The 12,392-nt window shown below is 36.2% G+C and overlaps 1 protein-coding gene across 1 annotated transcript in view; it reads right to left on the bottom strand.

Annotated features, from left to right (window-relative positions):
- Positions 1 to 487: 487 nt before the first annotated feature.
- plb1 (phospholipase B1) overlaps positions 488 to 12,392 on the bottom strand; it is an 18,711-nt gene continuing 6,806 nt past the window's right edge. Inside the window, exons 10-42 of the mRNA XM_077539998.1 lie at positions 12,288 to 12,348; positions 12,101 to 12,199; positions 11,992 to 12,036; positions 11,740 to 11,793; positions 11,566 to 11,637; positions 11,187 to 11,247; positions 11,050 to 11,108; positions 10,451 to 10,524; positions 10,339 to 10,382; positions 10,142 to 10,250; positions 9,972 to 10,023; positions 9,435 to 9,515; positions 8,237 to 8,302; positions 8,041 to 8,141; positions 7,016 to 7,097; positions 6,767 to 6,871; positions 6,595 to 6,690; positions 6,449 to 6,520; positions 6,178 to 6,255; positions 5,936 to 5,996; positions 5,818 to 5,876; positions 5,664 to 5,731; positions 5,320 to 5,363; positions 5,134 to 5,233; positions 5,004 to 5,055; positions 4,367 to 4,453; positions 3,657 to 3,722; positions 3,495 to 3,589; positions 3,324 to 3,405; positions 3,051 to 3,155; positions 1,817 to 1,912; positions 1,597 to 1,671; positions 488 to 1,351 (exon numbers count right to left, since the gene is read on the bottom strand). Of these exons, the coding sequence (XP_077396124.1) occupies positions 1,127 to 1,351; positions 1,597 to 1,671; positions 1,817 to 1,912; positions 3,051 to 3,155; positions 3,324 to 3,405; positions 3,495 to 3,589; positions 3,657 to 3,722; positions 4,367 to 4,453; positions 5,004 to 5,055; positions 5,134 to 5,233; positions 5,320 to 5,363; positions 5,664 to 5,731; positions 5,818 to 5,876; positions 5,936 to 5,996; positions 6,178 to 6,255; positions 6,449 to 6,520; positions 6,595 to 6,690; positions 6,767 to 6,871; positions 7,016 to 7,097; positions 8,041 to 8,141; positions 8,237 to 8,302; positions 9,435 to 9,515; positions 9,972 to 10,023; positions 10,142 to 10,250; positions 10,339 to 10,382; positions 10,451 to 10,524; positions 11,050 to 11,108; positions 11,187 to 11,247; positions 11,566 to 11,637; positions 11,740 to 11,793; positions 11,992 to 12,036; positions 12,101 to 12,199; positions 12,288 to 12,348 (2,626 nt within the window). The 3' untranslated portion in view covers positions 488 to 1,126. The remainder of the gene's footprint in view (positions 1,352 to 1,596; positions 1,672 to 1,816; positions 1,913 to 3,050; positions 3,156 to 3,323; positions 3,406 to 3,494; positions 3,590 to 3,656; positions 3,723 to 4,366; positions 4,454 to 5,003; positions 5,056 to 5,133; positions 5,234 to 5,319; positions 5,364 to 5,663; positions 5,732 to 5,817; positions 5,877 to 5,935; positions 5,997 to 6,177; positions 6,256 to 6,448; positions 6,521 to 6,594; positions 6,691 to 6,766; positions 6,872 to 7,015; positions 7,098 to 8,040; positions 8,142 to 8,236; positions 8,303 to 9,434; positions 9,516 to 9,971; positions 10,024 to 10,141; positions 10,251 to 10,338; positions 10,383 to 10,450; positions 10,525 to 11,049; positions 11,109 to 11,186; positions 11,248 to 11,565; positions 11,638 to 11,739; positions 11,794 to 11,991; positions 12,037 to 12,100; positions 12,200 to 12,287; positions 12,349 to 12,392) is intronic.

The raw sequence follows: 12,392 nt of genomic DNA, 5'->3' as shown, positions 1-12,392 counted from the left end.
AAATCATGGCTGAATACGTACATCATAAAATTAACCTACAGCCATGGCTTTCTTTCGACGTAAAAATCAGGCTTGAAAATGAAAGGGCCTGACATTCTATAATCTTATAAGCAAAATATTGGGTGAGCAGAAATACTGCACTTCCTGCATTCAAAGTTTGTGTTTGTCAAATTTACATAGTGCCAAATTATGTAGTGTGTGACCAACCCAAAGTAAACAGGAGGCAGAAAAAAAGTAATGTAGTGTACAAAAAAAAATCTGCAAAATAGTGGGATTGTAAATCTGGAACCCGCAATGAATTTACTGTCATAACAATTGAAGTTTAACCAGCTATTAATCGGGCCATTTGTATCGTACTTTTAATTGGAAAAAAAAATCATAATCTTTCATGATTGGATATATTATACAATACAAAGGAAGTACAGAAATTGGAATAGAAGACAAAAAATAAGGACTTATATATATTTTTTTAATTACTATTACACAAAATTTGTAAACAAATGTTCATTTAAAAGACAAGTGCAAAACAAAAATAAAATTAAATCATAAAATCATATAAACACTAGTGAAATAATATAAATGAGTAAAATAATCTATATGCATTCAAATATTTGTATCTTGTTTCTACACAACACTGAGCAGTTAGACCTGCTACAACATTTAAATAATTGAAATTCAACATTTAAATAAAATTTACACTACATTACACATTTTCAATAACACCAAACAAAACAAAAAATCTCCCTTTACTAACAATAACAAATACAAAAAAACCTGAAGTGGGCTCAAATGCCACATTTGATTTTTAAATTGGAAAGATGGTAAAAACTAAATATGTGAGCTATTCTAATTCTATTATTTATGACAAATTTAATTGTAATTTATTGATCAATTATTTAACAAAATAAACATTTTCTTAATATATGTAATGATTTTTATTTACAATAAATCAACAAACCAACCATTTATTCAATGAGATAAATGAATAACACTTCAATAATTAAAAAAAAAAAAAAAAAAAGGAATAAATACATTTCAATTGACTACTGTGATTTTAGGTGTGAAATGGCAAAATGAATGCAACACATACTGTACAGTATTACAGGACAGTTTGCCAAGCCCTACTTTAAAACAAAGAGGCCTTCATTTGCATTTGCACTGTTGTTGCTGTGGTCATGCTCCTCTTGTTCCTCTTGGCTCTGCAGGAGAGCACCAGCCAGGTGAGGGCCCAGCCCAGCAGGAGGCCGGAGACGGCGATCACCGCCGCCAACCATACCGGGACACCCTCGGGCTTCAGAGTTGAGGGCCGACTGGCTGCACTGTTCACTTTTGTGAAGATGTAAGGATGCTCCTGCAATGTACAAGACACTGTCTCTGTCAAGTCTACACACCTGTGTTCTCAAAACTTTTTTTTTTTCAATAAAGTTGTCACAATTGTGGAAAATTTGAGAACTTATTTATCTTGGTCTATTATTATTTATTATGTTTTTTTTAAAGGAGCAGAAAGAAGACAAGTCGTATATCACAAAAACCTGGCATTAGAACACGGGTGTGTAGACTTTTGAAATAAACCATAAAAGTGCCTCAGTTTCTTACCTCTGTGGGACACTTGATGCCATCTCTGCCACTTGTGAAATTGTTGTAATTCTGCTTTTTGCCCACAGGCTCTAACTGGGGAGAAAGCAGTACTTTCACATTGCTGAATTTGTTTGTTGTTTAATCTGCATTTCGACTAGCGTGAATAATATGAGCACTTCTGCTTTTATTAGCAGATGAGCTTCCTTTTTCCACTTGAATCAGGCGTCCCCTCACTCACCATGTTATTCCACGTGGCCACGGCCATGACAGCATGTCCCCGTTCGCTGAAGTGGAAACAGTCCTCGGTGAAGTAGGTGATGTCGGGACGGCCGTCCTGATCAGTTGAGAGCAAATGAAAAAAACAGCAAAAACGTGTACTTGTTTAAATGAGACGTACTTAACCTGAGACAAAGTGTATATAGATGCAGTGAAGTGATTTATAAAAGTCTTGCTTAGCTTTATTGGTAGCATTTTGTTGGTACACTTTCCTATTAAAAAAAAATTAAAAAAAATGTTCTCACCAACATATTTGAATCATTGTAATTATTATTATCAAATTAAGTTGTGTTTCTCACCCTGTTACTACAGCATGCTCGCCATCCCGGAAGAGGAAAAAGTTAGCTACTCTTTTCTTTCATCAGGAAAAAAAAAATTCTGTTTCCATTTTTGTAGCAATTAGCATTAGAATATAGCTAAGTTTTATCAATATTCACATTCCTGGTGAAAACAACTGAGAAAAAGAGCTTGTTGCAACATGGCCCTTGCTGATATCTTATACTCTGCTGCTACCTGCTGGCCGTGTTTTTAATAACTACCATTGCTTTAAGCCACCGCTTCATGTCAGTCGCTGCTTCAAAACCTTCTGTATGCTCTCGCATTTAAAAAAAATAATTAAAATACGTGTAAACACGTTTCTGGGAGTGAATGACAAAGTATTAAAAACGTTTTTACATGTTTTTGGGCTTAAATTGAATTTGAATTTAAAGGTGCACAATTGATGGTTGAACTGGACTAATCAAATTTTGTGATGATTTATTCCCTGGTTTTCTTGAAAACTTAGCTCTAAATGCTAAAATAAAAAATGTTGTTTTTTTTCCCCACTAAAATAAAATTGTTGGTGCCTCTGTACATAAGTAGAACTAGTGAAGATGTGTAAAAAGACTGATAAAAGTAGAAGCCCTTTCAGTAATCCTACATAAGTTTTTTTTTTTTTTGTTTTTTTTCTGTCAACTATGTTCACAATACGCATGGTTCATGTTATTACCTCACTCAGTATGTTTTTTTTTTAACATTATGTTGTCATCCAGAGGTTAAAAAAAATGTTACAAACCTATTTTAACAAAGTAAGATATAGAAAATACAGATAATCTATTTTCAAAAAACTAACAAGTCACCAGGAAAAAAAAAATCTAATGAAGTTCATGTACCTGAAAAATCTACTTTGGGTCAAATGTACTGTGGAGGCGACTTACAGCATTCAAAGGGATAATGGAGTTTTTGAAGAAGGGCTGCACCACCACGGCAAAGTCTTCCCTGTCGTCATAGCGACTACTGTACGCCACTCTCTCAGTCTCAATCTGGAGGAGAAAAGACAAATAAACCATTTTGACTTGCCAAACTTCCCTCATCCATTTTTACATATTTCTCGCCCTCATTACAGCCAGGAATTGCTCTGGAAGCAATGCAACCTCCAAAATGAGTCATTCATCATCATTTGTGACTCACGAAATACAAACAGATCTCACCTGTACTTCTCGATTGATCCTTTTGGCTTCAGCCAGCTCCAGAGAATCATCTCCTGGTAGCAAGAAGCACGGGCATGACAATCTGAAGACGACGAATCGAAACAAAGAGGGCGCACGCTTAGCCCAATGATTTTGATATATAATACAGAGCGGTTGATCTGATGAGCGTACGGTTGTAACACTTTGCACCCGAGACTGTCCCTCTTAACCCGACGCAGGCCTTCGATCTGCAGGATCTCCACAATGTTGACGATAGTCCTGGGAACCTAAAGCGCACTATTGTTAGCTACGACATGTTTTAGCATAGCATGTTGATTTAGCATCTTAGCTCACCTCTTCGTACAGCATGTCCAAGCTGGTCATCAAGTGATGGCTGAAGTTCTGAGGCGACAACGAGGCCTGTGGATAAGACTTTTGTTTATTTGAATGGTCTTGGTGAAGCAGCATTTGGCTCGAGGTTGGTGGTGGTGTTTTTATTTCCACGCCCTGTTCTAGGAATATCTGTAAGCAATTCTGTTTGACCAAGATAAGTAATGCTCCACCATCCAAAATAGATATTTTTTTTTTCATGTATTCAGTCTTTGCCCAATGCTTTACTCAATTACAATCTCACACCTTGGCCACCAGAGGGCACTATAATGCTTACATAATAAATATACAAATTAGACCGTCTCTTCTAATGGAAGGAATACGTTGCGTTTTCCAGTCTTCACAACAACAATAAACTAGCTTCTCATGATATGTTGAATGCAGATGGAGACTGAACGGGAGGAGGGCAGGGTGGGGCGGTTGTTTTGAGAAGGCGACAGAACAGAAGCATTCAGTGGACGCTGTCTGCTCACGTCTCACTGTGGCACAATCAAAACATTGGAGGCGAACGATTCACAAAAGCGCCATTATTCCGATCGGGTGCTTCAGTGAGCGATATCATCTCACAGCACCAATGAGCTGTGCAAATAAAAAAGGAGGGGGAAGATGGGAGCATGGGGGGAAGAAGAGGGTAATTCCTATGATGACGTCTGTTTAAAAAAAAAAAAACTCACCCGGTCGTTGCAGAATTGACACAGGTCATTGCCGCCAATGAAGAGAGTCACCAGCTTCCAGTCGTTGGCAAAATCCACTTTGTGGTTCTATTAAGAAAGATAAAAGATTAGAATAAATTAAAAAAAAAAAACTTCTACTTTTAAATAACTAAAGTTATAATTTATTTTTTATTTTTTTTAAATAATACATAGAATTTTTATCTATCTTTTAATAAATATTAGTTATATTAATTCAAAAGTGTACATTGTTTGCAAATGTAATTTTTAATGGTGTCAATTATTTCAAATAATTGCCTATTAAACCATATTTTTTTTAAATATGAAACTTCAAACTACATTGTGATCTTTTGCGTGTCAACCATCATTTTAATTTTAAATATTCTTAATAATTTTTTTATATCAATTATACCAATATAATAAAATAACTAAATATTCATCATCTAAAAACTAAATTATATTTTTTAATATTTGAATTGAACATTTTTAAATGTATTTTAAAATGAAACATTTTTAAAATATTAATCTCCATTATTGTGTTTATTGTGATTTTTTTTAAACACATTTTAATATATATATATTTTTAAATGTATTTCACCAATATACTGTATATATTTTTACTGTGTAATATCAAACTCACAGTGTTGTTTTTCATCACTTCAATCAGGCGTCTGACTTGTCCTGGAATTCCCCTGTATTTAAGACAATTTTATCATTACAATGTAAGCAATACATAAATGAATAAACAAACAAACTAAAGCTAAACTCACGCGACTTTGGCTCCCGATACAGACATGTTGAAGCCGCTCTTTCTCTTCCCTTGACCTTTTGACGCTCCTTTAAGGTCTGGGTTGAACTTCCTGAGAATGTCTGGGGGACAAAAGTGCAACATGGGTTTAGCTCTCCTTCCTAGCGGTGTTATTGTTGCATTTTAAAGCAGGATTTGGGTATCTTACTAGCTAATGTAGTAACAGTCTCCAAGCTTTTATCGCCTCCAATGCTATAGGGGAAGAAGGCGGGAAAAAAGTAAATTAAAGCGATGAACAGGTGTGAATCTATATATTTATGACAGCAGGGGGCGCCATTCTTTATAATCCTTTTGTCTTTTTGAGCGTGAGTTCTTCAGACTTTTTTGTGAAACTACTTGTGCTGGTACCAAATTTCATGAAACGGAATTATCTACATCTCTGAGTAGTTCATCTTTGGATGACTGGAAAAAGACAAAATGGCCGTTTCAAAGTACTGTAAAATGGCTGGCAGTGTTTGGGTTTGTAAATGAAATAGCAACATTAAGTCTCACCTCCATGATACTCCTCTATATTCAGTTCTGAGCTGCAGTAGATTCTTTGCCTTAGCACCAAAGCCGGCCTAAAACACACACATAAAAGAAAACAAAAAACATTTGTTTTGACATTTTAAATGGTTTGTTTGGTCATACTCGTTAGCAAACTTACTGTTACGGAGTCCCCCAAAGCGGCCACTACCTTGATGTCAGCTGGCCGGACCCTATGAGCTAACACAACGAGCACAATTTGACATGCTGCTGACCATGTTGCAGCTTCGGGTTGGTACCTGAAGTGGGCGCAGAGTCAGACGGTCTCGTGTTAAGACACGAGAAGTCGCTACCCCAGTTCTGCAAAACAACACAGCACTTTTGAACCATTTAGGCCTTATTGGATGAAGGTGGAAGATTCAAAGAAATCAGACAAAAACATGTTTGCGTTAACACAGCTAACATGGCTAAAAATAAAGCCCAGAGAGTTAAACAGATAGTTGAACATTAGATTGCGTGTAAATAAATACAAACAACATACATTAACAGGTGCAGGAGTTGGAGGAGGACCTGGAAATGTGTAGTTGCTGTTGAGAGCCGTTCTAAAATAGGGTGCCGTCTAAAAATGGTGAAAGGAAAGACATTGAAATCATAAAAGTATTGACACACATATTAAATTTTAGTCTGAACATATCCAATCAATTTCCTCAAATAGTGTCATTATAAAAATAGTTTACAGTCGTACTGACAACTTCTCTTTCCCAATATCCATTGTAGCACTCATGTCGGAAGAAATTCTGATATGTTATTACCTCAGAAGGACACTTAAGATCAATCCCGGCCATGAAGTCTTGTGTAAAAGTCTTGTTTCCCACCGGCTCGAGCTGCATGAAACGACAGGGACTAAAAAATAAAAATGAAATCAAATCAAATCAAATCAACTCAACTCGAATCCTACCATGTTGTTCCAGAGGGCTCGCGCCATCAGCGTGTGAGCTTTCTGGCTCAGGTGAAAACAGTCGGGCGAAAAGAACGAGCGATCGGGCTTCCCGTCCTGAAAATCAAAAGCGTTATGATTGATGATGATGATGATGATGAAGAATATTATTACAGCAGATGACAGCTCCTACTGGCAAGGTGGGAAGGAAAACCTCCCTGAAGAAAGGCTGCAGGACGACGGTGAAGTCGTCGCGGGTGTCGTAGCGCCCCGAGTCCACCAGCTGTTGCATTGCATGCTGGGAAAAAGAGTTCTTAGTTTAAATATTTGTTTGAAGGTTTATTGACCCAAAAAAATGTTAGTTCAATTTCTTGCTTTGGAAGTCCAAGTACCAAAGAGAATCACTGGCATCAGTGTACTTCACATTGCGTCCAGCACTGACCTGATAAGCTCGGTTGATTTCTTGCGTCTTTTGAAGTTCCACTGAGCCATCTTTCGGCTTCAACACGCACGGGCAAACTATCCTGAAAACACAACAAAACCATACGAGATCTCAGTAAATCTCTTCAAGTTTCAATTCCATGACTCTTTTGCGTTTTCCTTGTGGCACCACCACTGAAGAACACCAGGAAACGCGTTGATAATCATAGAACAGGAAAAGCTACTTTGAGCATGTTTCCATGTCAGGTTTTGCAAAATTTCCTCAAAATCAGTTCAAACCATCATTGTGTGTGAAATCAGCAAATATTGTGAAATTAGATGTTTGTTTGTTTGTTTGTTTGTTTGTTTGGTGACACCACCACAGTTTTTGTGGGACTGGCTTAAATAATAATTCCAAGAACAGTTTTTAGCACTACGAGTGCAAAAATATGAAAGAAAGAAAAAACAGTTATATATCACTGTAAAAATAATGACATTTTATAAAAATTTTCAAATGTACAAGTGGGGAAAATTATAAAATTAATATATATGTAAACCAGTATAACAATTTCTTTAGCTGGATAAAGAACATTTGAAAACATGTGTATAATCTGGGTATAGACATTGCTGTAAAAAAAAAAAAAAAAATATATATATATATAGTTTTTTATACACTGTATACAGGTATATACAGTATCATAATTGTAACAACATGTAACAATATCCAAACATCACAATACGATATTATTCCTCCACATATTGACTCGGTTCACAAGCATATTACATTCATCTGACCATTAGCGTGGATTTTGAACATATAAGGGCCAAAACATGCCTTGTCAAAATTAAACTGCACAAAAAAACTAGCCACTAGAGGGTGCTAGAACTGCTCAAATGGAAATCCACTCGACTTTAACAGATGTGCTGCTTTTAATATCGCGATATCACGATATTGCCGTTGTCGTTACATCCCTATGTATGAGTGGATCAGATATGTTTCGAATATCAACAAATATCTCTTTAAATCAATCAAACATCAACACTTACCTGACAAACCAGGTGGGGCATCCCAGCGTATTATCTTTATGCAGAGCCCGCAGCGATATAATGTTCAACAACTCCACCAGGTTGACGAGCGCACGTGGCACCTAAACGGCCATAAAATGGCGCTTTAAAATTGCCAGTGGGTGATAATGAAGTTTGTCTTGTGTGCGAGTTGTCGTGTTGTGTTGACGAGTTGTACCTCTTTGTGGAGTATGTCCAGAGCTCGACGGATGCGTTTGGCCACATTTTCCGGTGAGAAGATCACCTGTGATGGGGATGGATGCCAAGGGTTGTCAGGGGCCTCTCATACACACCACTAAAATGCTGTTATGTACACTTCTGAATTCCTCTCTCACACACACTACTGAAATACACTCATATTAAAATCAAATGGGCTTTCAGTAGTTTCACAACACAGTGTGATAGTATATTATTAGCGAATGTTACATCTTAGTCTTTGTAGTGTGCTACGGCATTTCAGTAGTAATTGTGAGCGTTTCAGTTATGTTTGTGTATGTGAGTACAGAAAAATTTGAAAGGTTTCAGTTGTGTATACGTGTTAAGATGTTAATGGCATGAGAGTATTTCAGTGGGGTGTGAGAGAATTTCAGTTGAGCCTGAGTATTTTAGTAGTATGTGTGAGGCTATTTAAGTCTGAACAAAAAATTGTCAGTACTAGTGTGTTTCAGTAATGTGTGAGAATAATTCAGTACTGTGTATGAGAGAATTTTAGGTGTAATGGGTGTCAGAATGTGTCATTAGTGCATAAGAGAGCATTTCAATAGTGTGTGTTTGAGTTGTGTGTACGCAAAACATATTGCGTGAGAGCATATGAGTAGTGTGTATGAGGGTGCTTTTAAGCGTGAGATTGCAAGTTTGTAAGAATGTTTTGAGGAGTGAGTGTGAGACTGTTTCAGTCGTGTAAGAGCATTCAGTAGAGTGTGTGCGAGAGTTTCTGTTGGATGTAAGCCAAATCATTTTAGTAGGGTGTGAGAACGTAGCAGTAGTGTGTATGAGAGCATTTATTTCATGAGAGTGTTTCAGTAGTGAGTGTGAGACTGTTTCAGTGGTGTGAGTGCATTTCAGTAGTTTGTGTAAAATATTTTAGTAGAGTGTGAGCAACTCGTCAATGTCTGAGAGCATTTCGGTAGTGTTTTTCGTATAGTGTGAGAGTGTTTCAGTAGTGTGTGTGAGTGTTTCCGTTTGTTAGCTAAAACATTTTAGTAGTGTGTGAGAGCATTTCAGTATCGTATGCGAGTAGGTATGTCATCATGTCAGTGGTGTTTGAGTTTTTTAGTAGTGTGGGCGTGAGAGTATTTCCATTGTTTGTGTGAGAGGTAGATGTGATGACTCCTCATCCACACAATTTTGTAAAGTATACATGAATGAATACTCACAGTGTCTGAGCAGAAGTCGCATATGTCATTGCCCCCGATAAACATGGTGATCACTTTCCAGTCATTGTGGAAATCGATTCTCTGCACTCAGCAAGAAAAAAATAAGAGTTCAATATGAGAGCACTAAATGACATGTACACTCCCAGACTTAGATAGCATTACATTACACTACATATTCAACATGAAACTGAAAGTTGTGGTTTGTTTATAATGAATAAACTTTTAAATGAAGTCCTATGTAACATGGGGTCATGGCTGTGTACATGCTAGCTGCATGAGCCTCTTTTAGGAGCTTTGGCGCCATCTTGTGGCATCTTTATGCAACTACAAACTAATTTGGGGTCATTTACTCAAAGACTTTTGCTATTGGTGACAGGGCAGGTCAACTAAATTCACTCCTGTAAATTATTAAGTATTTAGCTAAGGAAAATACATTTTTTAAGTACACAATAATATAGATCACAGGAAATTATTTTTAAAATGCAACAACGATACATAGCAAGAATAGCTCTAGGACTGGTTCCTAATAAATATTACCGTGTCGTTTTTCATGATGTCCACTAAGGTGCGCACTTGTTCAACGACATCACTGTCAACAAAAAATAGCTTCATTGGAAAATACAATACAATGGGATGTACGGTAAGTCCTGCAAATAGGTTATATACTGTAGTTTATTAATGTGTATATTTGAGAGAGACATACGGACCCACTCTTGGCTCCGGCCACGGCCTGGTTGAGGAAGGCTGCGGGCGAGTCCTGCTTGCCGATTCCCTGAGAGAAGCCAGTCAGGGAGGGGTTGAATTCCCTCAGGATGTCTGCACAATAATAATAATAATAATGATAATAATAATATACATTTATAACGAAAACAAAGTGAAAATTCTCTGAATTAGAGTTACGTACTTGGCAGAGTGGTGACCGTAGTAATGTTTTCATCACCTCCAATGCTGAAAGACAAATTATGACAATTATGCTTCAAATGAAAGATGAAATATAATATCCGGGCATTTGTTACCTCCAGGATAGTCCTCTGTATTCGTTTATGACCAGCAGAATGTTGTCTGACTTTGCACCTACACCATTACCTGCCTTCACAAAAACATGCACAATATATTGGTTATTTCAGAATTGTTTTGTTCCACCATTCAGCATGAAATTTAATTACATTTATATATATATATATATATATATATATATATATATATATATATGTGTGTATTTATTTATTTTTTTAAATACATATTTAGAATAATTGTAAAGTATTTGTTCAGCAATATTTTCAAAATACTGTATACATTATTCTGGTGCCTGAGTGTTTGTAACACGGTTGTGCCAAACAGCCAAATATGATATAACAAAGAAAATATTTTTTTAAAAGTGTAATGATGATGGTTGATCTGAATTAATCAAATCATATGAAGTCCTGCTTAAAATATATATCTAAAAATAATAAATAAATGATTTAATAAATAATCCTAAATAATGTCCTCCAATTCTGGAATGACTGTCCCATATCTAATAATAGTTATTGATTTATTGATTTTAGACTAGAAACAGAAAAAATAAATAAATAAATAAATAAATAAATAAATAAACGCTAGTCGCTGCACTTACCGTCAGAGAGTCGCCGACTGCAGCCACCACCTTCACGTCAGCTGGTCTCAGCTCATGAACTACGTCACAGTCAAATGACAGCCAAATCTCAATGTTTGGGTCATATAGACATTTATGTAAAATATCATATTTGGTACCTGAGTTTGGTGTTGTTGCAGACGGCTGGCGGTCCTTGCAGGGGATCTCAGTGCCCATGACCTACAAAACATTTAGTCCAGAGGCGTCGACTTGAAGGAGGCATTTATTTTTCTCAAGCGAATTAATATTAGAGAGAAACCAACCACAAAAAATAAAAAATAAATAATCATATTGCATGCGTTATTTACTCTTAACAAATTCTAAAAAAAAAACCGTTTTAATTAAAAATAAATGCATTTTAATAAAAATAAAAAAATTAAATGAATTCAAAATTAATTAAATATAAAAAAATTAAATAAAAAATAAATAAATTTTGAATTGAAATCAATCATAATCAAAAAGAATAATCTGTTATCATTATGGAAGTTCAATAATTACCAAATCTGTTTGCCAAATAGCTCTGCTGCTTCCCTTGGGGGAGTTCACCGCTGTCCTCAGGAAGGGTCGCTCCTTAATATTATAACATAGGAAAGTGATGTAACATTTATAATCCGTTATTGGAGGAATTTTATTCATTGAATTTATTTATTTTGTCTTGTTTTGTGCCCTCACCTGAGTTGGACATGGGATTGTCACGTCCTCTGATGGGACAGAAGATGGCTGAAGCTGAAAGAAGACGAATGATTGCACCTCAATGCAAAAACATATTGCGTATGTAATCTATTTTTCTTCACTTATCAGATCATTTGGTAGGCACATTATTATCTATAGACCCACAAAAAAATCTCATACCTAAAAAAGACATAATGAATTGAGCTATTTTGTTTTGGTTTTTAACTAGCAAGGTCAAGATGATACTGTTACCATTTCTGTCCACAACAGCAGAGCCAGTTTGCTTGGCGTGTCCTCCTAAACGCAAAGATGAATCATATTTATCTGAATGCATTTCAGACTGTCTCCATTGCATACTTACCGGATGCGACGTCTCCTCCGGGATGAGTGGTACTGGCTGCAGCACGGCAGTCACGTTCTGATGCCACTTCACGCGTGCCAACACGCTCCTTAGCGAATCCTAGGAGTAATCATAAAAAATATCAAATAAATTGATGGGATGTTCGATTTGGAAAAAGTACATGATTAGGGAATGGTTTTCTTCTTACCTGCATTTTTTGCAAAAGAGTGGCCTCGCTTAGTTTTGTATTTTCAGGTTTTGTGCATGTGCTAAAAATAAGGCAGATTTATATATACAAAATATAATAATAAAA

This window comes from Festucalex cinctus, chromosome 12 (assembly GCF_051991245.1).
Source record: "Festucalex cinctus isolate MCC-2025b chromosome 12, RoL_Fcin_1.0, whole genome shotgun sequence".
In the NCBI taxonomy this organism is placed as follows: Eukaryota; Metazoa; Chordata; class Actinopteri; order Syngnathiformes; family Syngnathidae; genus Festucalex; species Festucalex cinctus.
Note: the sequence above shows the minus strand (reverse complement) of the source record. Positions and strands in the feature narration are given on the sequence as shown.